This window comes from Cebus imitator, unplaced genomic scaffold, assembly GCF_001604975.1.
Source record: "Cebus imitator isolate Cc_AM_T3 unplaced genomic scaffold, Cebus_imitator-1.0 Scaffold56, whole genome shotgun sequence".
Lineage (NCBI taxonomy): Eukaryota > Metazoa > Chordata > Mammalia > Primates > Cebidae > Cebus > Cebus imitator.
The window spans coordinates 2,873,244-2,899,711 of record NW_016107371.1 but is presented as its reverse complement, the minus strand read 5'-3'; the positions used below and the strand labels follow the sequence as shown (position 1 = coordinate 2,899,711).

General features: G+C 35.0%; 1 protein-coding gene across 32 annotated transcripts in view; it reads right to left on the bottom strand.

The window, feature by feature from the left end:
- Positions 1 to 26,468, bottom strand: part of RIMS2 (regulating synaptic membrane exocytosis 2) — a 688,984-nt gene that overhangs the window by 465,412 nt on the left and 197,104 nt on the right. For all 32 annotated transcript variants that reach the window (XM_037738660.1, XM_037738699.1, XM_037738669.1 and 29 more), the window contains one exon: positions 10,516 to 10,826. In XM_037738660.1, coding sequence (XP_037594588.1) covers positions 10,516 to 10,826 — 311 coding nt within the window. The remainder of the gene's footprint in view (positions 1 to 10,515; positions 10,827 to 26,468) is intronic.

The window sequence follows — 26,468 nt, the reverse complement described above, 5'->3', positions numbered from 1 at the left end:
TTAGTAGAGACGGGGTTTCACCATGTTGACCAGGATGGTCTCGATCTCTTGACCTCGTGATCCACCCGCCTCGGCCTCCCAAAGTGCTGGGATTACAGGCTTGAGCCACCGCGCCCGGCCTCTATTTGTATCTTTTTAGAAAGGATGACTTTTTTATGGTCCACAGATCAATTTTGATAACGAATGTCAGATCAAAATGCATATAGCCCATTTTAAAATACTTTTATATGTGTATCATGATGTAATCAAATGGGGAAATATTTTAACAGCTTTCAAAATGGCCAAGTTTATATTTATTTTCTGTCTACATCAACCTTAATTAGCATAAAGCGCTGTTTAACTATGTGCTATCTTAGACCTTAACTGTATTTTCATTGCAATGTTTTGACTGAAGCTTTCAACTGTCAAAATAAATAAAATAGCTTTTTACTTAAATAAAATATCTTTTAAGTTATCATATCAATTCCCAAGCAGGACGTATAATACAGATGGCAATAATGTACTGATTTTCAATATAAAGGCCAGTACAAAACTCCTTTCATTCATTCATTTGACAAATTTCTATTGATAATAATTTTTCATTTCATGTAGAACAGCTGACCAGTGAAAATGTTTTGGAGAGACACAAAAGAACAGATATACTGAAAAACTGAGGCAAGATACTGGGATAGAGTTCATAGTATTTGAGTCCGTAACTCTAATTGGTTTTTTGTTTGTTTGTTTGTTTGTTTTGAGACGGAGTTTCACTCTTGTTGCTCAGGTTGGAGAGCAATGGAGCAATCTTAGCTCACAGCAACCTTCACAGGTTCAAGAGATTCTCCTACCTCAGCCTCCTGAGTAGCTGGGATTACAGGCATGTACCACCATGCCCAGCTAATTTTGTATTGTTAGTAGAGATGGGGGTTTCTCTATGTTGGTCAGGCAAGTCTTGAACTGCCGGCCTCGGGTGATCTGCCTACCTCATCCTCCCAAAGTACTGGGATTACAGGCACAAGCCACCGCGCCCAGCAAACTCTAATTGTAAGGTCTATCTTCATTCTTTTCCTGGGGTTTTGTCAGACACTCTAAAATACTTATAATTTTTCCTCCTTTTTTCTTAAGCTTTCTTATCTATTCATTCAGTCTTTAACAATTATTTCATGAGCAAAACTATGTATCAACTACTGTGCGAGATGCTAGGAATACACTGATGAAGAAGATACATGTAACTCTTGCATAATGAAATTTTTTCAATTTGTTCAAGTCTTCCCTTTTGTAGAGAAAATTTAAATGTCTTAGTGTTGAAAAGCATTGGTTTTAAAATGCCTTTTAAAATGTTAACAACATACTGGTTGTTAATGGAGTTAACAAGTTCTGTTAACGGAGCTGTTTACTTTTTGATTATGCGTGCATGCGCGGGCACGTGCATGCGCGTGCACACACACATACACACACACACACACACACACACTTGGAATTGAAATTGACTAAAATTTAAAAAACAGCTATTTAACCTAAAAAAAAAAAAAAAGTCATGCTTCACAGCTAACTTATAAAATGCACCTTCCGCATCTTTGTCATCATTGGGTTTTCCTAAAATAATTTTACTAACATTTGAAATTGATGTTGTTGCTTCTTTAATAGGTTAGTTTCTTTTTGCAAGCATGTCTTCAGTGACTACTAGCCCCCTACTGGATAGCAAATGTCAACAAAAATTTTGTACAAGTTACACATTCATCAGTAAAAAATGCATTTTCATTTTTAGCACCTTGCTGCTTAAATATTTATTGCAAATTTTTTAAATTACCAAATAATAAAACACAAATAGCTATAAATTTATACTCTACAGTAAATGACAAAAACACTGCAGAAAAACATCCAGACTACCTTCTGTACTTTCTATGACAAGACTGTTCAGCCTCTATTTCCTACCCTAATTTATAATCTCCAACAACCTTATAGTTTCCCAATTCAAATGCCAAAGAATGTATCATGACTAAACTGACCAATACATCAAAAGGCAAATGGCACAGCAATGGCAAATACTTCTACCACCACCACCAGCAAAGATCTTTCTATTATATTTCATTTTAGTAGTGATGCCTTGCATCCCATCCTTAAAAAAGAAATGTTAGCTATCTTGTGTCCGAAAAGTTAGGGAAAAGATGTATTATTGCTGATTATATTTCAGTTGAGAACCCTTCACCCTACATGCATCCCACACAGGATGAAATCATGGCAGGAGTAGCATGTAAGAACAAAATGGAGGCCTTCTAAACTCACCCCAGGTTATTTTAATGCAACTCTTAATAAAATACTTCATATAAAATCCAGAACAAATGTCAATCTATGCAGAATGCCGGGACGGCATGTATAAACTGGGACTGTCCTAGGCAAGCTGGCACATGTTGCATGTTGCAACTCTATTTATAGGTCACTTAAATGAAGAAAACTTGAGAATGGTTCAAGTTTAATTCAGTTGAAAATGAAAAGAGATTCTTTTTTTCACATAAAAATTGACATTAAAAATATTTAAGTTTCGTATTCCAGGAAAACAAACTGACTTCTATGCAGCAAAACCAATTATTATACTATGTTAAACATCCTTTTGAAAAGAGATTCTTTGTCTTTCAGAGCTCATATCATAATCTTGAAAATAAAAAACTCTATTAAGCATTGGCCATATGAGAACAGATCATTATTTGTCTTCAAGTCTACTGATTAATCATCCTGTCAATAAAAGATAAATGGAACAGAAAGGACATCAGTCATGTTAAAGACATTCTTTGTTTAACTATTACAGCTTTCTCTCATTCATCATATGCACCAAGCATTTATTGAATGTGCATAATTCACAGAAAGTGGCACCAAAGACATATCCATCTTTGTTGCCTTTTTGTTTTACCTGTATTATAAAAAGTATAAGAAAAAATATCTAGGAATAAAGGTTATGAGATCATTTGCTTTCAGGTTATTAGATTCTTTTTTCTCCCAAAACATTGATGATTTATTCTTTCTAGTTCCTTAGCTCACTAGTTTAACCTCCTTCTTAACCATACTTTGATTTCCTTTTACAAATTATTTCCCTTTACAACATTTTATCTTATTTCTCTCATGGTTACACTATTTTTTCTTACCACATATCTCAGATGACCACTTTGAATAAGAGTAATGGGAATCATGGTCATGATTTCATGGAAGCAGACTACCTAGATAGTCCTTAAACCATATGTAACACACACTTAGTAAATTCTAAATAAATTGATTTAGTTTTAGGTATACTAACGGCATTCTATAAATATAAGCATCTCTGAATCTACTGAAAAAATCCATTAAATTTCAATAAAACCAATAATTTTAAAATGTAGCAATTATACACATAATCCCCCTTTAATTTTTTACTAAATATAATTTACATGCAGTTAAAAGTACGCTAATCTTAAATGTTACCACTATAATAGCGATTGACAAATATATCACCTAGTAATCCATATCCCTATGAAGATACAGAAGATATTCATCACTCCAGAAAGTTCCCTCAAGGAAAGCATCATCATGATTTCTATAGATTTGTTTTGTCTCTTCTTTACCTTCATATAAATAGAATCATATCATATGTACTCTTTTGTGTCCAGCTTCTTCCATTCATCATAATGATTTTGCAATTTATCCATGTTTCTGTGCATGTAAATAGTTCCCTCACTTTATTGATAAATAATACATTTATTTGAATATACCACAGTTTGTTTATCCATTCTCCTCTTGATGGACATACGGAAAGTTTCCATTTGGGGGATACTATGAATAAGGCTGTTATAAACATTATCATACAAGTATTTTGTGGATATATTATTTCATCTCTCAAGTAAATATCTAGGAGTAGAACTTCTGGGTCATAAAAAAGTGTATATTTAATTTTATAAGAAACTGTCAAACACTTTTCTAATGTTTAGACTATTTATTTATTTATTTATTTAGAGACAGAGTCTCACTCAGTTGCCCAGGCTGGAGTGCAGTGGTGCAATCTCGGCTCACTGCAACCTCTGCCTCCTGGTTTCAAGCGATTCTCATACCTCAGCCTCCTGAGTAGCAGAGATTACAGTCTCATGCCACTGCATCCAGCTAATTTTCATATTTTTAGCAGAGATTGGTTTCACCATGTTGGCCAAGCTGATTTCAAACTCCTGACCTTAAGGATCTGCCCACCTCAGCCTCCCATCTTCATACTATACATTTTTGAATGTTTTATACTTTCACTAGCAAGGTATTAGAGGTCAAATTTCTCTGAATTCTCACAAAAGGCAAGTGTTGTCAGGATTTTTGTTGTTTTAAATTGTAGCATTCCTAGTGGGTATATCAAAGTATCTCTTTATAGTCTTGATTTGATTTGCATTTCTCAAATAACTAAACACATAGGACACTTCTTCTTGTGCTTATTAGGCATTTATATATTTTCTTGTATCAATAGTCTATTCCAATTCTTTTGTACTTTAGGGTTATTTTAAGGTAATGAATTTTAAGAGTGATTTATATACCTTTTTAAGCAATAAGCAAATATTTTCTCTTGAAATTTCTTGGAATACAACGTGGCTATACAGTTTCTTAATGTTGTCTCAAATAAAAGTTTTTATTTTGATGAAGTCTAATTTTTGTGGGGTTATTTTTCATTTTATAGAATTAGTGGTTTTTGTGTTTTGTCTAAGGAATTATTGCCCACCCTAAAATCTGGAAGAAGTACTCCTCTAGTTCCTCCTAGAAGCTTTACAGTTTTAGCCTAAACCAAGATCATATAATATTCTATATTTTCTTCCAGAAGTTTTATACTTTTAGGTTTTACATTTATCTCTATGATCCACTTTCAGTTAATTTTGTACAGTAAAAAAATAGGCTCCAAACTTTTTTGCATATGGACATTCAGTTTTTCCAGCACCATTCATTATTCTTTCTCTACTGAATTGCCTTTGCCTCTCTGTCAAAAATTATTTGTCAATACATGAGTGGCTTTATATATAGACTCTCCATTATGTTTCACTGATCTATTTGTCTTTATGCCAATGCCACAATGTTTTCATTACTGTAGACTTACAATGTATTCAAATCAAGTAATGTTGGGACTCTAACTTTGTTCTTCCTAAAAGCCGTTTGGGTGATTTCAAACACTTCTCTTTTAATTTTAGAATCTATCTGTATATATAGACCAAATTGGGGAGAAATAACATCTCAACAATATTGAGTCTTATGATCTGTGAACACAGTTTATCTTTCCATTTATTCAGACTTTATTTCTTTCATCAGTGTTTCAGTGTTTTCAACATACAGACCTTGTGCATATTTTGTCAGATGTATATCTAAGTATTCTTTTTTTGGTGCTAGCGTAAATGCATTTTGTATTTTTAATGGTCTTAATTTTTTTAAATTCCATTTATAAGTTTTTCCTTGCTAGTATTTAGAAATATAAATGGTTATCAAATAGTGACTATATTCTACAGTCCTGCTAAACTCACCTACTAGTTCTAGTAACAATTTAATAAATCCCTTTAATGTTCTATATAAATAATCATGTTCTCTGTAAATAAAGTATTAATTAGTTCTTTCTTTTCAATCTAGATGCCTTTTGTTTTATTTTATTTTATCATGCCTATTGCATAAGAGTAAATCCAGGGACTATTATTCCATCTGTACTGGAAGCAGAAGTGTTAAGCACATATTTTGAATATTTTTTTTTTTTTAGGATATAACATTTTATTTATTTATTTATTTTTTATTATACTTTAAGTTCTGGAGTTTTGATTTTAATTTCTCTAATGATTAGTAATGTTAAACATTTTTTCCTAAGCTTATTGGCCACATGGGTATCTTCTTTTTTATTATTATACTTTAATTTCTGGGGTACATGTGCAGGTCGTGTAAGATTGTTACATAGGTATACACATGCCATGATGGTTTCCTGCATCCATCCCCCTGTCACCTATATTAGGTATTTTTCCTAATGTTATCCCTCCCCAATACTCCCACCCCCTGCTATTCCTCCCCTAGGAGGCCCTCCCACCCTCCAACAGGCTCCAGTGTGTAACATTCCCCTCCATGTGTCCATGTCTTCTCATTGTTCAACACCCACTTATGAGTGAGAACATACAGTGTTTGGTTTTCTGTTCTTGTGTCAGTTTGCTGAGAATGACGGTTTCCAGCTTCATCCAAGTCCCTGCAAAGGACATGAACTCATCCTTTTTATGGCTGCATAGTATTCCATGGTGTGTATGTGCCACATTTTCTTTATCCAGTCTATCATTGATGGGCATTTGGATTGGTTCCAAGTTTTTGCTATTGTAAACAGTGCCACAATGAACATATGTGTGCATGTGTCTTTATAATAGAACAGTTTCTAATCCTCTGATACATGCACAGTTTTGGGATTGCTGGGTCAAATGGTATTTCTATTTCTAGGTCCTTGAGAAATTGCCACACTGTCCTCCAAAATGGTTGAACTATTTTTAAATAATCAATGTCACAGAGATATTTGGAAAGTCCTTAGTATTAAATAATAAGGAAATGGTGATAACCAAACTGCTAAATATTCATCATACTGAACGTGCCCTAAAATTCATAGTTTAGATCCAAGATAATTGTTTTATATTTGTATTACCCTTGGTATTTTCATTAACTGTCATCATTTAAACAGGAAAATGTAGAAACAAATACTACACTGAAATTCAATAAATATCTGTTGAATGAATGAATTATAACAATGAATTATAATATGAATGAAGATAATCCTGCATTAATTTGTCATACAACTATGAGTTATAGAAAGAAAAAGCATATTGAAAGAGAATGCCTTCAAGTTTATGTCATGGCAGACGACCTTAAATTAAAACATAACAAAGAATTTTAGAACTGGAAGTCTTCTCAGGATTTAGACTGTCTTTTCCCATTCCAGATATGAGAAAATGGAGACACAAAGAAATGATGACACTATGGGGAAAAGGTGAGAACAGGGCCTAGGTTTTCTGACATCTCGTTCTTTCTCTTCTACCATACAAATTATCGATATTTCTTACTTTTTAACTTCTCTAAATGTTGTAGAAACCGCTACTTATTAAATAGTAAAATTTTGCAAATAAAAAACTTTCCTACAGTTCAGTAATTTTCAACTATGAAAATTATGAATCATCTAACTATTAAATAATTTCAAATGTAAGAAATATCAACAAAATGTTTTTAAAGGTTTACTTTAGATTTTCACTAAATTTATTTTGTTAACCAGAAAAAAATCCAGTTTTAAAATGTATTTTGCAAGTTATTTTGAAATAAAAACACGCTTGAAACTCAACAACATTTTGTATCTAAGTTGGTAAAGAATTGTAATTTTATCAGTATATGTTAAGTAAGTATTCACCTACTCAAAGCTAAGGTCTAGGGTCGACTTGATATTCATTCATTCAATAAATAATGGTCTATCTGTAAAACACTGTACCAAAACCTGTGAGAGAAATAACTCATTTAAAAAAAGTCAAAAAATCATGTTATAAAGTTCTTTAAAAGAGTAACATACTTTTCTATGTCTCAGATATAGTTATAGGTCCATAGAGATTTAAATTAAGTTGAACTGAAGCTTCTCTTTCTAAAGCCACTGGTTTCTGAATGGTATTGAAAAAGCAAATTACCAATGCTGTAAACTAAAATTATATTCCTTAGCATTACCTCCATTTCTCTGTACAATTCAAATACTGCAAGAAAACTCATTCTGATAAGAAAGAAGAAACAGAGACAGACAGAGAGAAGGCTAGAACCTGGGAGGCAGGTGGGAGATAAAGGAAGAAAAATAAAATAGGTTTAGTTGAAAAAAAAATTAGATGGTGACAAAAGAAAATGGGTAAAGGGAGAAATTTCTACAACACGAAGAGAACTACTCTCTAGGGTGGGGATTGGCAAACTTTTTCTGTAAAAGATCAGAGAGCAAATATTTGCAGGGTTTTTTTTGTTTGTTTGTTTTTGAGGCAGAGTTTCACTCTTGTTGCCCAGGCTGGAATGCAATGGCAGCATGTTGGCTCACTGCAACCTCCACCTCCCAGGTTCAAGCGATTCTCCTACCTCAGCCTCTCAAGTAACTAGGATTACAGGCATGTAATACCACATCTGGCTAATTTTTGTATTTTTAGTAGAGACAGGGTTTCACCATATTGGCCAGGCTGGTCTCAAACTCCTGACCTTAGGTGATCGCCCTCCTCGGCCTCTCAAAATGCTGGTATCACAGGCATGGGCCACTGCACCTGGCCTATATTTGCAGTTTTGACACCCATATGGTCTTTCACAACTATTCAACTATGGAATTGTAGCTGAGAGCAGCCACAGACAATAAGTAAATGAACAGGAGTGGCTGTGTTCCAATAGAACTTTGTTTACAAAAACCAAGTGGTAAGTTAAATTTGGCCGAGGTTCATAGTTTGCTGACCCCTTGCTGTAGGAGAAAAAATTCAAAGGATTCAATATTGGCTACAGGTAAATGCCTAATTAACTATTGTATAATTGCACTTAAAAATAAAACAAATACTTTTAAAGTGTTTCCCAAATAAAAGTTTGTGTAAATTATAATGAGTTCCATTTTCTAGGGATAACTACGAAATCTGATAATAAACTCTAACTTCTTCCCTACTAAAAGTAATTTTTGTGACCATTGGGTATTTGTAAGGTTTGGAAAGAAGATATACAGTATGTTTCGAGTCATTAAGCATGAATTTATTAGTAATAGCAGCCAAAGCACCAGGCAAAAGAGAAAATAGTAAAAGGAACGATAGCTTGTTGTCTCCCCACAACAGGTCAGATTCAATTGTTTATTCAGGCCAGTACTTGTGAACGAAAGAGGCATTAAGGAATGCAAGATTTTTATTTGTTCTCATTACCACCTTCTTCAAAGATTACAGACAGGCTTTAGCTTGTCTATGATGAATTAATTACTCATAAATGTATTGAATTTATTTGTAATACACACAACTTCCTGATGAAATGCATTCTAAAACTTAATATTCTATTATGTGACCTAGTACTTTAGTATTTTCTTTTATTCTTCCTAAACCTGACTCTCTAAGTTCCAGAAAAAGCTACCCTCATGTGGCTAACTTTTAATTAAATGGAGTCTATATTCCCATTATCCATTTTTTTTAGTCTGTTCTTACCGATTTGTTACTCAAAAAATCTTATTTTTGACTGGATTCAGACTTAGAAGTAGAAGCTCACAGAGAGGAAAGTCTGCGTCTCAGCAATGAGTACCTGGTGTTTTCCTTTAGCCCCCTTCATTCTCTTAGCCAAAAGTGTAGCATGTTCTGAAGCTTCTTCCTAATTTTTCCTAGTAGTCTGCTTCTCCAGAGCAATATGCTGCCATTTGTGCTGCAGGGCCCGTGGAGTAACAAGATGCTGAATCTTGGGTGCTTTGGTCCTAGGTTTCTTACCTTCTTTAAGGGCTTTCTTGCATGACTTTGTACTTTTTCAACACAGAAATGTACCTGCTACTTCTTGGCCACAGAAATAGTATAAACAAGATATAAATTATCTTCATTCAAACAGAAAAATAAGGTATCTAAAAATAAGCCAGGTGCGGTGGCTCACACCTGTAATCCCAGCAGTTTGGGACACTGAGGCAGGTGGATGACAAGGTCAGGAGATAGATACCATCTTGGCCAACATGGTGAAACCCCTTCTCTACTAAAATACAAATAATTAGCTGGGCATGGTGGTGCTTGCCTGTAGTCCCAGCTACATGGGAGGCTGAAATAGGGTAATCACTTGAACCCAGGAGGCCGAGGTTGCAATGAGTCAAGATCGTGCCACTGCACTCCAGCCTGGCAACAGAGTGAGACTCAGTCTCAAAAAAAAAAAAAAAAAAAAAAAAAAAAAAAAAAAATCTTCCCATCAAAATCCTTCATTCTTCTCCTTCCAAAGGTGGAAAATATAAGAGCCCTATATACTATTTTACGTATCATCCTTTGAATATGGAGAAGCCTATAAAACTGAGCCAAAATAGTTACAACAGAGTTAGCACATGGATATATCAAACTCATGAAATCCTTCACTATAAACCTGCTGTTGGATCTGCATATTACTTGCTTGAAAAATCATACCACCCTTCAGCCCAGGATAGAACCTTTGGAGATATTGTTAACCTACCCCTTTATCTTAACTCCCACTTCCAACTAGTCCCTTCAATCCAACCTCTATAAAGTATCTTATAGCCATCTCTTCTTCATTCCCATTAGTCCAATGCCAGTCTGTGACAAAAACTTCTAAGTTTTCTGTTTAATTTCACTTCTTTATTCTGGGAAATCTATCTGATAACCTAAAACTCCCACATCAAACCTAAGATAGTTCAGACCTATGGTAAGTCAAGTGCTGAACATCACATACAGTATTTTTGAGAAACACATGAATGTTTACATTACTTAGACAACTCACTGTTGCCTAAATATTTCATATATTGTTATCTCTGTTTGGAATGAAGATTAAAAGTAATACATTTACCTAAAGATTAAATAAAATGTTTACCTGTCTGAAGCTATGTCACTGGCAATGTGGTGCTTCACGCCTGACCCATTTTTAATAGATTCCTGTCTTGTGAGCCCATGAGATCGACTTTTCTCCACTGCAGGTACAGATAAGTCACCTGAGGGTCCTTGGAACTGGGGCTGTTCATGTAGTTTTGCTTTCTTCTCCTGAGGTGCCTCCTCATTTCTTAGCCCTCGAAGAACCTTTTGATCCAGTTGCTGTGGTGTGTTAGATCCACTATTATAAAACCATGCTCCTGATTTAGTGAGGATTTCTTGTTGTTTTCGGCACAAATTACATACCCACATAACCTGCACATGAAGACACAGGGGAAAAGAAATTAGTGTTCCCAAAAGTTAAAAAAAAACAAAAAGAGACAAAAATTCAAGCAAACAAAAAATTATATGGTTATCCTTCTGAAGTTAAATATAATCCTAATTACTACTGTAAATTAAATAATGTATACGTTCTTTTAATTTTTCAGAGTAATTTTATGAGATAGATAACATTTATTAACCACAGAGATAGCAAAACTAGAGTGCCAAACTGCTGACTGTTCATTTGTATTATTAGTTTTATTTAAATTAGAGGCATTGTGTAATACACAGAAAATAGATTTTGAAGGTAGACAGTTGGTTTTAAATACTAATGCCAAAATTAGAAAATTTGCAACTTTCAATAAGGAATTAAACCTTCATATCTATAAAACTTAGTTTCCCTAATGATAAAATAGGGAAATAAAGATGACAATTTCCCTGTATTATTTTGAAGTTGAAGATTAGAAATAATTTATTTAACGGCCAGGCACGGTGGCTCCACCTGTAATCCTAGCACTTTGGAAGGCTGAGGCGGGCAATCACAAGGTCAGCAGTAAAGACCAGTCTGATCAACATGGTGAAACCCATCTCTATTAAAAATATAAAAATTAGCTGGGCATGGTGGCGCGTGCCCATAATCCCAGCTACTCAAGAGGCTGAGGCAGGAGAATCACTTGAACCGAGAAGGCGGAGGTTGCAGTGAGCCAAGATCACTCCACTGCACTCCAGCCTGGGTGACAGAGTAAGACTCCATCTCAATAATAATAATAATAATAATAATAATTATTATTATTATTATTTATTTAAAATCTCTAGAATATTATCTGTTATATATTAGACTTCCAGAAAATTAGCTGTTAATATTAGGTTAATATTTTATCAGCAATTATACTATACACTTCTTAAGGGGGCTTTTATTTTTTTCGAGTAGCTCCTAATGGCTTAAATAAAGCTAGCAGCTTTGTTGATCCTCTATAAAAAAACTATTAGTTGCTAATAATTTATAGTAATGCACTTGATTTTTTTATTATGGCAAAACACAACATAAAATTTGTCATTTTAACCATTTTTAATTGTACACCTCAGTAGCGGTAAGTATATTCACACTGTGAAACAGATCTTCAAAACCATTCCTGCAAAATTGAAACTCTAACACTCATTAAACAGCAACACCCCCTTTTCCTCTCTTCATACTCCAGCAACAACTATTCTATACTTTATTTTTCTTTTTTTTCTTTTTTTTTTTTTTTTGAGACGGAGTTTCGCTCTTGTTACCCAGGCTGGAGTGCAATGGCGCGATCTCGGTTCACCGCAACCTCCGCCTCCTGGGTTCAGGCAATTCTCCTGCCTCAGCCTCCTGAGTAGCTGGGATTACAGGCATGCACCACCATGCCCAGGGGATTTTTGGTATTTTTAGTAGAGACGGGGTTTCACCATGTTGACCAGGATGGTCTCGCTCTCTTGACCTCGTGATCCACCCGCCTCGGCCTCCCAAAGTGCTGGGATTACAGGCTTGAGCCACCGCGCCCGGCCTTGATTTTTCAATAGATATATTTTTCAGATTCCAGAAATCTAAACATATTGTAATTAGTGTCTGTGTGACCAGAAAACCCTTCACCCTTTTCTGAAAAATCTTTTTCAATTAATCATTTTAAAAGTCTAATCATAAAATAAGAGTTCAGAGTTCTAGTGTGTAAGTACTAATGTTTTGTTTCTGTCAAATACCTACACTTACATAGCTCTTCACGTTAAGAACATTTTCTCACATAAAATAAACCACAACAGAGTAGATAATCACAGTAAAAGTTTAACATGGTGTTTTCAACTGACACAAAAATGTTTTTGTAAAATACCATGTAGATTTTTTACTTTATTTTCCATTATTCCAGTTTATAGTTTGTACAGGTCTTATAACACAACATTGTACTTGACCACTTTTATTATTTTGTTCTCTCATTGAATTGTATATACATTTCTTTTCTCCCCAGTTAAATTTGAAGCTTATTGAAGGCAGAAACTATATCTTGTACTAGCATAATAAAACCTTATAAATTGTAGAATAGTAAGACATAATAAATGTTTGCTAAGTTTAACTTGTTTAAAATTCTTCTGGGGGAAATATGGTAATAAGAGATTTGATATTATTAGGTCAAGACGTATGTTCATTAATTTCCAGAAGAATTTGTCATAAATGACATCAATATATGTACGTTTTTTTATTTTTATAAGTCAAATATTTTGACATGAAAACACCACTATCTCACTGAAATTAAAAAACCTCATAGCTCAAATTTCTTTTGCTATACTTGGTCTGAATAAACATGAAATCTAACCCATCAACAGTCTCAAAAATCAAATTTCAGTAGGCATCTTCAGCCTTTTGATGCCATCTTGTGACAAATGCAGGTACTGCAGATTTCTTTTAAAAGTAAAAGGGAAAACAGAATCACAAAATAATGTAAAAATAAATGAGGTCTGAATTTCAACTTTTCTGTTTTAAACAAGTTGTTATTTATGCTTCAGTGATAATCTATGATGCATGATTATAAGTACTCAGAGTACTGAAGAAGGGCATCCTTTTGTGCCTAGTAATTAACAACGAAACAGAAATAAGAGATTGTGAGGCACCTAATTATCCAATCACTATCATCTACAGAAACTATGTTTTGCTGCTTTGAAACAACTGAAAAATAACGATTTTTCACAAGGTAAGCAGGTTACTTAATTTATTTTAGAGCAGAGATTATCAGACTATCCCTGGGAGAATAGCATCAGTATCACCTGGGGAAATCACCAGAAGTGCAAATTCCAAGGTCCCACCCCAGTACTGAATAGGAAACAATGGGGCAGTGCCCAACAATATTTTTTTTCCCAAAATCCTCCAAGTAATTTTGATGTTTGCTAACATTTGAGAACCACTGGTCTATGGCAGAGATTCCTAGTCCAAAATGTTAAATGGGTTACAAGCATGCTCCTCAGACTGGCTAAGACCAAAGGAGTTCATATTCAGCCTTGTCAGTTTACCTTAGTGTAAACTGCTGATTGTACAAATCATATTGTTTCTGTGGAGCCCAAAATGAGAAAAAGAATTGGAAACACTATCAGCTCAATTTTCCTAATCTGTTAATATACATTGTATATTAATATAAGACAAATCAGCATAAGGTATAAAGGATGATGGCTGATTCCTTTAAAGACTCTCCATGTGTTAATATCCTTCTCACTTTGCCTGGGCTATGCACACTGCTCCTTTTCTGACTAGATCATTTGTTCCTTCCTAAATCACTAGCTAGCTAGCTTGCTTGCTTGCTTCCTTCCTTCCTTCCTTCCTTCCCTCCTTCCTTCCCTCCTTCCTTCCCTCCTTCCTTCCTTCCTTTTCTTGAAACAGGGTCTTACTTCGTCACCCAGGCTGGAGTTCAGTGGCACAATCTCAGTTCACTGTAGCCTCAACCTCCCTGGTTAAAATGATCCACCTGCCTCAGCCCCCAAGTAGCTGGGACTATGGGCGTGTGCCACTATGCCAGTTAACTTTTGTATTTTTTGTAGAGACAGGGTTTCATTATGTTGCCCAGGCTACTCTTAAACTCCTGAGCTCAAGCAGTCTGCCTATTTCAGCCTCCCAAAGTGCTAGGGTTATAGACATGAGCCACCACACCTGCCCTCCTAGTATTTTCTCATTCATATTTTGACACACTGGTTACCTTTCTTTTCTTCTTCTACCATTTCCTCCTACTTTTGGATTAATAATTTATTAATCCTTAAAGCTCAGGAATTCAAAATCTACTCGCATCAAGTACTGTAATGTGCTGCATAACAATAGTTCAGTCAACAACAGATCACATATACAAGGGTGGTCTCCTAATATTATAATACTGTATTTTTACCATGTCTTTTCTATATTTAAATATGTTCAAATACACAAACACTTTTCATTATGTTTCTACTGCCTGCAGGATTCAGTATAGTAACATGTTGTACACATTTGCAGCCTAGGAGCAACAGACTATATCATCTAGCCTAGGTGTGTGGTAGACTATACCATCTAGATTTAAGTACACTCCATGATGTTCCCATGACAAAACTGCCTAAGAAAACACTTCTTGGATTGTAACCCCATCGTTAGCAACACTATTGTAGTATAGAAAAACTGACACTTACACAGATAGCAGCTTAGCTTATAAATTGACGACAGTATTAAACTACATCTCACAATCACAAATACATATACGCTGTGAAATGATTTTTCATTAATTGGCTATGAAATGATTACTGTCTATTAGAGATAAATTCTGTGACCAGGGAACAAAATTTATCTAATTTGGCAACAAAGTCACAGGCCTTTTGCTAATAGAACCCTTTTACCTATTAAGTTAACCATATAATGAATATCTTAGAAATATACATATCTACAAAGCTCCCTGGTTAGAGCCTATCAACTGATTCTCATAATTATCAAAAATATCTAGGACCTGAGAATACAAAACATACAGTATTCAAAATTATGTTATTGTTACCTTCAGTCCTAAATATAACAAAATTTTAAAAATAATATAGCAATATTAAGAGATGGAATAATCTCTAATGACCTGAATTTCTCACTTTTTACCATATGTTTTATTCCATAAACATTCTTATAGGGTTGAATGAGGGGAAAAACTAAGGAAAATACAAATATCTTTTTTAAGCCACAAAACTAATAATCATAACAGCTGCAGTGAATAGTAAAAGAAAGCAAAAATATCAAACTTACATTAGGTATATGCAATTGAGAGTAATCTAAAGATCTGCAAAATACTATGATTTTCTTCTAAACAAGGACAAAAAAATAGAGTAATTTAAATAAGGGAGGGATTATAGGTTAAAGACTGATGCTAACAAGACTATAGGCCAAGCTCCTATGATCCAGCTAACTGCATAGAAAAAGGAATTCACTAGACTCTACCTCTAATCATTGCCAATCTGCTTATAAGGTAAAAGACTATAAATTGATCAAGTAACCATTACATAAATAGAAAGCTGTTGAAGTTTCTGGCTAGCTATTCAACAACTTATTTCCTTTTCCTCTTAGAAAACTACATTTTCCATGTTATCGGGGCAGCCATGGCCATACAATTATAGTCTAGCCAATGGACTGTAAGTGGAATAGGTGTGCTACTTTTATGACCTTTTAAAAATTCTCATGGACTATCTTCTTACTATTCACCCAAGACCTTGGAGATAAGGAAGCCACAGGAAAAAAGGTACCTGGGAACCCGAATAAGCACTAGAAGGAGAGCGCTCAGCTGATCAGCTATACCAGTGTGGACTTCACATATGTGAAAACTAAACTTCTACTATGTAGAGCTCAAAGATTTTTTGAGTTTATCTTTTATATTTGATAGTTTATCTTTTATAATTGATATAATTACCCTGATTAATTCACAGTGTTTTTAAAGTACAGGCTTATTGAATGTGTATCACTAGCACAATCTTGTATGTGAAGAACAATACATTACTAGGGTATGAACACTAAAGAGCTTTGGTGTTGTTCACCGACTCATGAGAACCAATTCTGTGCTTTCTTTCCAACTCCACATTCCATATAGTAATGTGGGTTAGCTTGAAATCAGCCATGGTGGATGTATTTAGACTAAGTAAACTAGAAAATGCCAAAAGTCAGAGATTTTTCTAAAAGAGAGCTGGTTGTTAGCATGTACAAGCACACCAGTGAGTATAATATATTCACTACCTTCTACTAGAAGAATATTACATTTAGTTTAGCAGATAAACTTAGATGAAGCTGTAGTTTACCACAAAAATTAATTGAAACCATAAAATTCCAATTTCTTTATAGATGGGCAAGTAACTATTAACACCAATCATTATTTATTTATTTATTTATACAATATTTACTAAATGGCTAGTGTATGCCAAACATTATGCTAAGAGCTGGTGAATAAAACTCAACAAATACAGGTTTTGCTACAGGGCACAAAGTATTAAGCAAACAAATAATTAAGAGACATTAAGCAAACAAATAATTGCACAAATATTATTGTAATTACGATAAATGCTATAAAAGGAATGCATTCCCACCACAGATCTTTCCCTCTGACCCACACTGTATTTGGGAAAAAATAAGGATGCTGAGATCTGCAAGAAGTCTGGAGATCCAGAGGCTCAACCAGAGCATTACCCTAAAGCATTCCCATCATCACATCATGATGTCTGTGTCTTTAAAAAGGCAGAATTCAAGTGCAGCCTGAGCTACTAAACTACAAGCCCTCATCCAGCACTATCATAATGGATTTTGAAAGTAGACACATTGGTTCATATCCTAGAAGGTTAACATTTTCTAATAAGATTCCTTAGGCAATTAAGATATACTGTTGTCTTTAAATACTAGGATTCTGGATTACAACACAAAAATCAGAAATTTTCTTCATCTGATGCCCCTGAGACAAGCAGCAATATTCTTAGATTTCCCAAGAACTGTAATCACAGCATTTCTAGCAACAGTCATACTTATAAGCTGAAGCAGGAAAGTCTGATGGGTCTTCCACAAATCTCTCAAGAGTTAACAACACAACCTCCTGAGAGCTTTAACCTTAAGCATTTCCCAGTCTTAGTTGTTACAAGCTCTTCTATGTTGGCTATTGTTGCAGCTTTGAAAAATGACTCAGAAAGAAAGGTAGCTTATTTATTTATCTATTTTTGATATGATTTTCCTCAACAGCACACTTGACAGATTCTTCTTTAAAGCTACCCACCAAATTTTAGTCTGAAAAATAGCTCCTTTGGACAAATTCTCTATTTCTGATATTTCTACCCCTTTTTTGGCTGTTCTCCAAGAAAGTATTCAGGTGTCCTGTGAGGCTTCTGCTGCTACACAACCTGCAGCTCATCTAACATAGTCTGATTCTTCTAAACTTAGACAGACTTGTACTTCTCAATTAACCTGATCTCACTTTAGTGTCCACCGGCACTGCTAACTTCTTAGTCCCTGAATGATCCTCTACTCCACTATCACACAGCTGTCTATTCTGCAGCTTCTTCTGCAAAGTCATCTCAGCCGTCACTATATGTGGGTGTCGTGTCTGGGACATGTAGTTATGCTCATGCCACATTAGAACAAAATATAGTTCTGGAAGTCACGTCTGGCCTTTTCTTGGTCTTTCTTAATCATGATGCACTGCCAAGTTCATTCTGAAGTACCTATGCCCCTTATGGATGCTAGGGCATCCCAAAGGGTGATTCTCTTCCACAGATCTCAAATATTAAGAAGGGTAAAAGATGCCCTTCAATTTAACCAAAATGCATCCTCATCCTGGGTCAAAGCCTGGAAAGAAGAGACTGGAACATATCTCTATTCATCTGCTGGCCTCGCCTCTGTCTTCTTTCTCCTCCCCGACAATGTGCAAGAATTGAAGCAGCAAGCTTTCTCTTGACTGTTCTTTTCTGTATACCTAAAACTTTCCCCAACTAGTCTCAGGCTTGAAGTAATGAGCTTCAGTCTTCCCATTCCATCGATTACATAGCATCCTTTAAGCCATCCATTGCCTTAATGACAAAGAAGAAAAAAGATGCCAGCTAACTGATAAAATAATGTAAGTAGGAAGCCAATTACAATATATGTATTACACTGTGTTTTGAACATTGTCAGCTCTGTTCAGAGGTTAATATTTGCCTAAGTATACAAAGTATGGACCAGACACATCTCCAGAGAAAGAAGTCCTGGGAGCTTCTGGTTTCTGTTAAAATGGTTGATTTCCCAGCTTTAGGCAGGAGCTGTGGGGTGAAAGGAGGAAGGCTGAAGAAGACAGAAAAGGAAACCTGGTCTGATACTTAAAGAATGTTAAAAGTGGGTGGACGTGGTGGTTCAGGCCTGCAATCCCAGCACTTTGGGAGGCTGAGGCGAGCAGATCACAAGGTCAAGAGATTGAGACCATCCTGGCCAACATGGTGAAACCCCGTGTCTACTGAAAATACAAAAATTAGTTGGGTGTGGTGGCGCACACCTGTAGTCCCAGCTACTCGGGAGGCTGAGGCAGGAGAATCGCTTGAACCCGAGAGGTGAAGGTTGCAGTGAGCTGAGATTGCACCACTGTACTCCAGACTGGGGAACACAGTGAGATTCCCTCTCAAAAATAAAAATAAAAAGAATGCTAAAAGTGCCAAGTTTTGAATACAGCAAAATCAACTGACAATAGTACTCAAAAGAAATAGCATAACAGATCAAAGATAGAAGGGCTTGGGGTAAATACCAGAAACTAGAAAACAGACGGTTTAGCGAGTCATCAGGAACAAAGCATGGGATTGCTGAAAACATGCAACTGCTACTATGGTTGAACTTTAACATACTATTTAAAGCATGTTAGTATTAAGCTATTTCCTTTAAAAAGAAACAGAAACAGATGGCAGTATCAGAATTATTCAGGAATTCATTCACTATGTGCTACAGTCCAAAGAAATAGCAAATAAAACTCAACAAATTAAATTAGAGAACTGATTGATAAAATTACTAAGTATTAATTTCCATAAGCTTACAATAAATAACTAATGAAATCAGAAAACTGAATCGGATAATTACGTAGAAATTTTAACAGCTTTATAATTAATATGAGCCCATCTTCTAGGTTTTGACAATTGTAAACGCCAAATATTAAATAAAAGACAAGAAATGATAATAAAAACAAGACAAGCTGAAAAACAATCATACAGTATGCCATGTAGTTCATATTACTAAAAATTTTAGATCTCTGCATTATTATTTATCAAAACAAAATAAAAAATTGCAAAGAAATGCAATGTAATTTGGACTTAAAGCCTCAGATAAATTATAAATAATTAAAATCATAGTGACTTTTACCACTTTCCCTAAACTTAAACTTTTAACCCTCTCTATACTTTCCCCAAACTCTATTTTTATCTCTACATATGTAAGTAATTTGTTTTATGCCATGACATAAATCTAAACTTTTAACATTTTTTCTGCTAAAAGCAGACATGTCTTTCAATAGAAAGACTGTTGTTTCTACACCCAGAATTTTAACTTATAAATGAATAAGTAAAAATAAAAAAGAAATGCAAGGAAATTAGCAGAGCTAAAGCCTCAGGCCTACTATGTCCTCAGCCAAAAAGCAGGTACCAGTGAATGACAATACAGCTCTTGTGGTTTACCAGAACTGGAAGTGCTCCATGTGAAACGAAAAACTGTAACACCTGTTCACTTCTTGATGCCTGGTGCCTTCTTCGTTAATTAAATTAAAAAAAAAGGACTGTGGAAATCTTCTCAACCTACAGCTTTGTAGAAGCTATAAACTTAAGCAAGTGGGGCACATTTGTAACTTTGACACTGAATTAAACCTCCACAGACTTGGTTTTTATATATGAATTTATAAGATCACTAATGTAAAATATCATTAATATATTAATTTGCAGTATCACTAAGTACCAAGATTGAGGCAAGACTCCAGCTCATTAATGAATATCTGGTTCTGAATTGGGGATCCCAGAGACTGAATGAAGGCAATCATGAAATTATTAACAAGGAAGAAGTAAGTTAAGAGGAAAGAGGAAGAAAGAAAGAGAGGAGGAGAGAGAAAGACAGAGGTCCTAAATGGTTTCATAGTTGACTCCTCCCAAACACTGAAGGAATAGCTATCTAAAACTTATTCAAAATATTATAGAAGGGGGTAAAACAGAAACTTCCATGACTAAATTTATGAGAAATTTTTAATGGCAAAATGAGAAAATAGCAGTGGACCCATTTCCTGAATTGGCTGTTACAAATTATCCCAAACTGGTAGCTTAAAACAACAGAAATGTATTCCCTCACAGCTCTGGAAACAGAAGTCCAATTTCAGTATCACCTAACTAAAATCAGGATGTCAACAGGGCCATGCTTCTTCAGAAGGCTCTAGGGAAAACCAGTTCCTTGTCTCCTCTGGCAATCAGCTTATGGTGAGTATCATCATTCCTTGGCTTGCGGCTGCATCAATTCAATGTTCAAGAACAGCATCTTTAAACTCTGTGAAATCTTCACATTGCCTTCTCCTCTATGTTTGTGTGCAGATACATATGCAGTGCCCCCACCTTATGATGATACAAGGAATTGCATTTAGGGCCCACCTGCATAATCTTCCTATCTCAAGGTCTTTACTATCACATCTGCCACTTTTTGGAGGAGGAGGATGAGTTGGGGGCCATATAATGTAACATTCATAGGTTTCAGGAATTAAGACATGGATATTTTTTGAGGGATCACTTTTCTGCCTATCATAGACAAAATAAAACTAAAATTATAGGCCAATAGCACAAGTGGAAATGAATGCATACAACTTAAAATCTTGAACCAAATCCTTAATTTTATACATCAAATGTATATGAGAAAGAAATTAACAAAGAAGAACCTACCATGACAAAGGGGAGATTATACCAAAGATGCAAGAACAGTTTAATTTTGGAAAACATATTAATGAAATCCACCAAATTAATTAAAATAGAAATAAAATGATCTTATCAATACATACAGTGAAAACCATTCAGAATTCATAAAAAGATCCATTTGTGTGAAAACAATATAAAATCTAGCAAACAAGAAATATTATAGAAATTAGCAAACAAGAAATATTATAGAAATTAGCAATGCTTTAACCTGATAAAGAATATCTACAAAAACTCTATATCCTATTTTATATTTAAGAATCAAAGGTAAGAGCATTCCTTTTAAAGTAAGAAATGAGCTAAGGATTCCCAGTATCACCAGTTTGGCTTAACATTGTTTTCGAGATGCTAGCCAAGTAAATAAATCTCTCCTCAATCTTTCCCTCTCTCTCTCTCTCTCTTTCTCTCTCTCTCTCTCTCTCTCTCTCTCTCTCTCTCTCTCACACACACACACAGGTGAAAGGATGAAATAAAACTGTTCTTATTTGAACACTGTTTGATTGAGAATGCCATTTGATTATGACAGAAATCAAAAATTCTACAGCCAAACATTAAAACTAGTAAGGGAGCTCAGTGAGTTTCCTGGATCAAAGCTGATTAAGCAAAATAAACAGCATTTCTATACACCACCTATAACCAATTACAAAACATTAAATACAATTTTTAAAGATGCCTATTGGAAAGAAAAACAATAGGCTGGGCACGGTGGCTCACACCTATACTCCTAGCACTTTGGGAGGCTGAGATGGGCAGATCACTTGAGCTCCGGAATTCAAGGCCAGCCTGGGCAACATGGTGAAATCCTGTCTCTACAAAAAATTTAAAAATTAGCTGGGCTAATTTCAGTGGCATGCCCCACCCCAGCTACTTGTAGGGCTGAGGCAGAAGGATCACTTGAGCCCAGGAGGTCCAGGCTACAGTGAGTCAAGATGTGCCACTGCACTCCAGCCTGGATGACAAAGTGAGACCCGTATCAAGAAGGAAGGAAAGAAAGGAAAGAAAGGAAGAAAGAGAGAAGGAAGAAAGGAAGGAAGGAAGGAAGGAAGGAAGGAAGGAGGGAGGGAGGGAGGGAGGGAGGAAATAATATACAAGAATCCAGCAAATTAAAAAAAAAAAAAACCCTCCCATTAAAACTATAAAACTTCATTAAAAGCACTGAAAGAGGACTTACATAAGTGGAGGGATTTACTATTTTGGGATGAGTAGAACAAATAGCAAAAGAATGTCAGTCTGCCCAAATTAAATATATAAAAGTCAATGCAATTTTAATTCAATGCAAAACTCCTATCGGGTTTTCCACGGATTTTATCAAGCTGATTCTACAATAAATATGAAAGAACCGAAGATAAAGAAAAATCATGATAGTTCTCAAGAGAAATAACAGTTTAAGGTAGGCTTGCTCTTCTAATTGCAAAGTGATAGAAATTAAGGTGGTGTTGGATTAGTTGAGAGATGCTAACTAGAACATGCAACATAATAAAAGCTCCAGAAACAGACTCTCATGTACATCAGTGCTGACAATCAGTGGAGAAAAAACGCACTATCAGATAAATATGGCTGGAACAACCTGTCGTCTCATTTTAGGAAAAAAGGAGATTCCGACCTCACAGCATACATAAAAATCCATTTCAAATGTATTAAACACTGAAACATGAAATGAAAAACTTCAAAACTTGTAGAAAAAAATGTCCAGAAAATCATTATGAAATAAAGAACACAAAAGATTTCTTGACCCAGATAAAAAAGGCGCAAACTATAATAAACTAAAATTTTTTATTACATTAAGATTTTTTAACACTTGAGAATAGTAAAATGATAAGAGTAAAAAACTTCTCCCACAATCTGGGAGTAGTTTTATTGCAATATAGAGTTCACAAAAGATATTCATTTTGAGCATACGAAGAATTCCCATAGTTTAATGGGAAAAAGACTAAACGGGTCAAGGAATGAATATGTAATTCCACAGAGAAGTCCAACTGGACTATAAATAGGTGTTTAATAAACAGGTGCTTAATATCATCGGTCAGAAAATGCAAAATTAAATCAATGATTTACCATTTCACACTTAACAGTTTGGCAACATTTGTAACTCTGACAATACCAAAAACTGGAGAAGTAAAGTAACCTACGTAAACATTCCCCTCAGGAATGTAAATTATTTCTACCAGTTTAGAAAGCCATTCTGCAGTATCTAGTGAAATGGAAAATGATTATCTAAACTTTAGAATCTAGAATTTTACTTCTACCCTAGAGAAATTCTCAAGGAAGCACAAGAAGCCATTAACAGAGATGTTCATTGAGTGTTGTTAATTTTAGGAAAAAAATTAGATAACCTAAATCAACACGACAATGCATAAACTGTAGCATATTCATGCAACAGAATTATATTCAACAGTCAAAAGGAATTAGATTTAGACAAATGTAAATTTTTAGACAACTCTAAAAATATAAACAAAGCATGTTTCAGAAAAACATATACAGTATGATACCATAATATAAAACTAAATACCTTATAAAATAATACTGTATATGGTTTACTAGTCTGTAAGTATAAACTATATGGAGAAAAACATACATGGAATAAGTATTCAAAATAATTGCTGTATTGCTAAAAAATAACAATACAAAAAAATTCTATAGCAAAATGTTAAGATACGTATAATTGGTTAGTATTACACTATAAGCTTTTTGATATATTTGAAATATTTCAAAATTTTTAAAAGGGGGTAAGGAAAAACAGTAGGAGAAGATGGGTATGTATAACTAGGAATGTCCAACTAGGAACAAATGGAAGTTAATTGAACTTAATGGAAATATTTATTAATACTCATAATCACAATGGAAGTAAATGTGCATTTGGCATAAATATATTAGTTAATTGAGAACTAATTACTAAATTTTCACACAAATATAATTTTAAAAATACAATATAGCTTATTTTCAGGGCTTTTATTTTGTGAAGTAGTGGGAGTAAAGACGTCAGGCAATTACATAAATGTTAGCCAATTCATTTTATAAATTTTCTTTTCTAAATGAAGTTTTATCAAAAAACTAGGAAGTCATTTCCAAAGTAAATTAGACATTAAGAAGTATTTAATTGTTTATTGATTATTATCAGAACAGGTCATTGTTGCCTTCAAATAAATGTACAGTTTTAAAATCTTATTTTAATTTGGAATTGTGTCCTAAGCTTAAATTCCTCCAAGTAATTTTTTTTAAGACAGCTGTTAAAACAGTGGGTACATCCTACAGGATTAAGAAAATTGAATATTTCTGCAGTTATTAAGTTTTCCCACTAGTCTGTGCTATAGCACTTGGTTCAGTCTGGCCCAACTGGATTCACTGCATGTTGTCATTACATTGTTAACCTACTTTTTCCCATAAGGAACAAAACATTTTCATTAAAAATATAGTAACTTTACTAAAATAAAAAGAATCAGTTGAAACAGTTTCTTTTTATTTATTTATTTTAGTTTAGTTTTTTAAAGATGGGGTTTCACCCTGATGGCCAGGCTGGTCTTGAACTCCTAACCTCAGGTGAATCCACCCACCTCAGCCTCCCAAAGTGCTAGGATTACAGGCGTGTGCCACTGCGGCTGGCTGAAATAGTTTCATAATTCCCCATTACAAAATGTAGTGATACTAATTAGAAGAATTATTTTCCATCACCTATTTACTGATTCAAAGATTAAACAAGGCATAAATACAAATATATTATCAGTTGACAGTTTTCTTTTCATTATATAGAAGAATTTACCAGTTATGATGCTTAAATTATAGAATTGTAAAGCATTTCATTTAAAAATAAATGGTGTAATTGGATTATTTGCAACTCAATGGATAAATATTTGAGCATATGGAGACCTTATTCATTATGATGTGTTTACGATATGGTCTGGCTCTTTGTCCCCACCCAAATCTCACCTTGAATTTTAATAATCCCCACATGTCAAGGGTGGGACCAGGTGGAAATAATTGGATCATGGGAGTGGTTTACCCCATGCTATTTCCATGATAATGAATGAGTCTCAGGATATCTGATTGTTCTAAAAGTGTGTGTTTTATAAGAGAATGAGTGCCAGGCATTTCCCCTGCTGGCACTCATTCTCTCTTCTGCTGCCCTGTGAAGAGATGCCTTCCACCATGATTGTAAGTTTCCTGAGGCCTCACCAGCCATGTGGAGCTGTGAGTCAATTAAACCACTTGTCTTTATAAATTACCCAGGGATATGGTTAGGCTGTGTCCCCACCCAAATCTCATCTTGAATTCCTGCGTGTTGTGGGAGGGATTCAGTAAGAGGTAACTGAATCATGGGACAGGTATTTCCTGTGCTATTCTTGTGATAGTGAATAAGTCTCATGAGATCTGATGGTTTTAAAAAGGGGAGCTTCCCTACATAAGCTCTCTTCTCTTGTCTACCGCCATGTGAGATGAGCCTTTCACCTTCTGCCATGATTGTGAAGACTCCCCAGCCACATGGAACTGTCAGTCCAATTAATCTCTTTCTTTTATAAACTGCCCAGTCTCAGGTATGTCTTCATTGGCAGTGTGAAAACAAACTAATACACCCAGTCTCGGGTATTTCTTCACAGCAGCATGAAAATGGACTAATACAGCTTATTTCACATTGCATGCCTCTATCAAAGCACCTCATGTACCCCATAAATATATACGCCTACTATATACTCAAAAAATTAAAAATTAAAAAATATTAAAGTAAAATTATGATTTAAAAAAATGAAGGGAAGGCCAGGTGCAGTGGCTCACACCTGTAATCCTAACACTTTGGGGAGCCAAGGTGGGTGGATCACAAGGTCAGAAGTTCAAGACCAGCCTGGCCAAGATGGTGAAACCCTGTCTTTACTGAAAATCTAAAAATTAGTCAGGCATGGTGGTGGGCGCCTGTAATCCCAGCTACTCAGGAAGCTGAGGCAGAGAACTGCTTGAACCTGGGAGGTGGAGGTTGCAGTGGGCTGAGATTGTGCCACTGTCCTCCAGCCTGGGCAACAGAGCAAGACTCCATCTCAAAAAATAAAAAATTTAAGAAAGAAGGGAAGGTGAGTTTAGTTTTTCTTGAAATAGAAAGTATAGGGCCGGGCGCGGTGGCTCAAGCCTGTAATCCCAGCACTTTGGGAGGCCGAGGCGGGTGGATCACGAGGTCAAGAGATCGAGACCATCCTGGTCAACATGGTGAAACCCCGTCTCTACTAA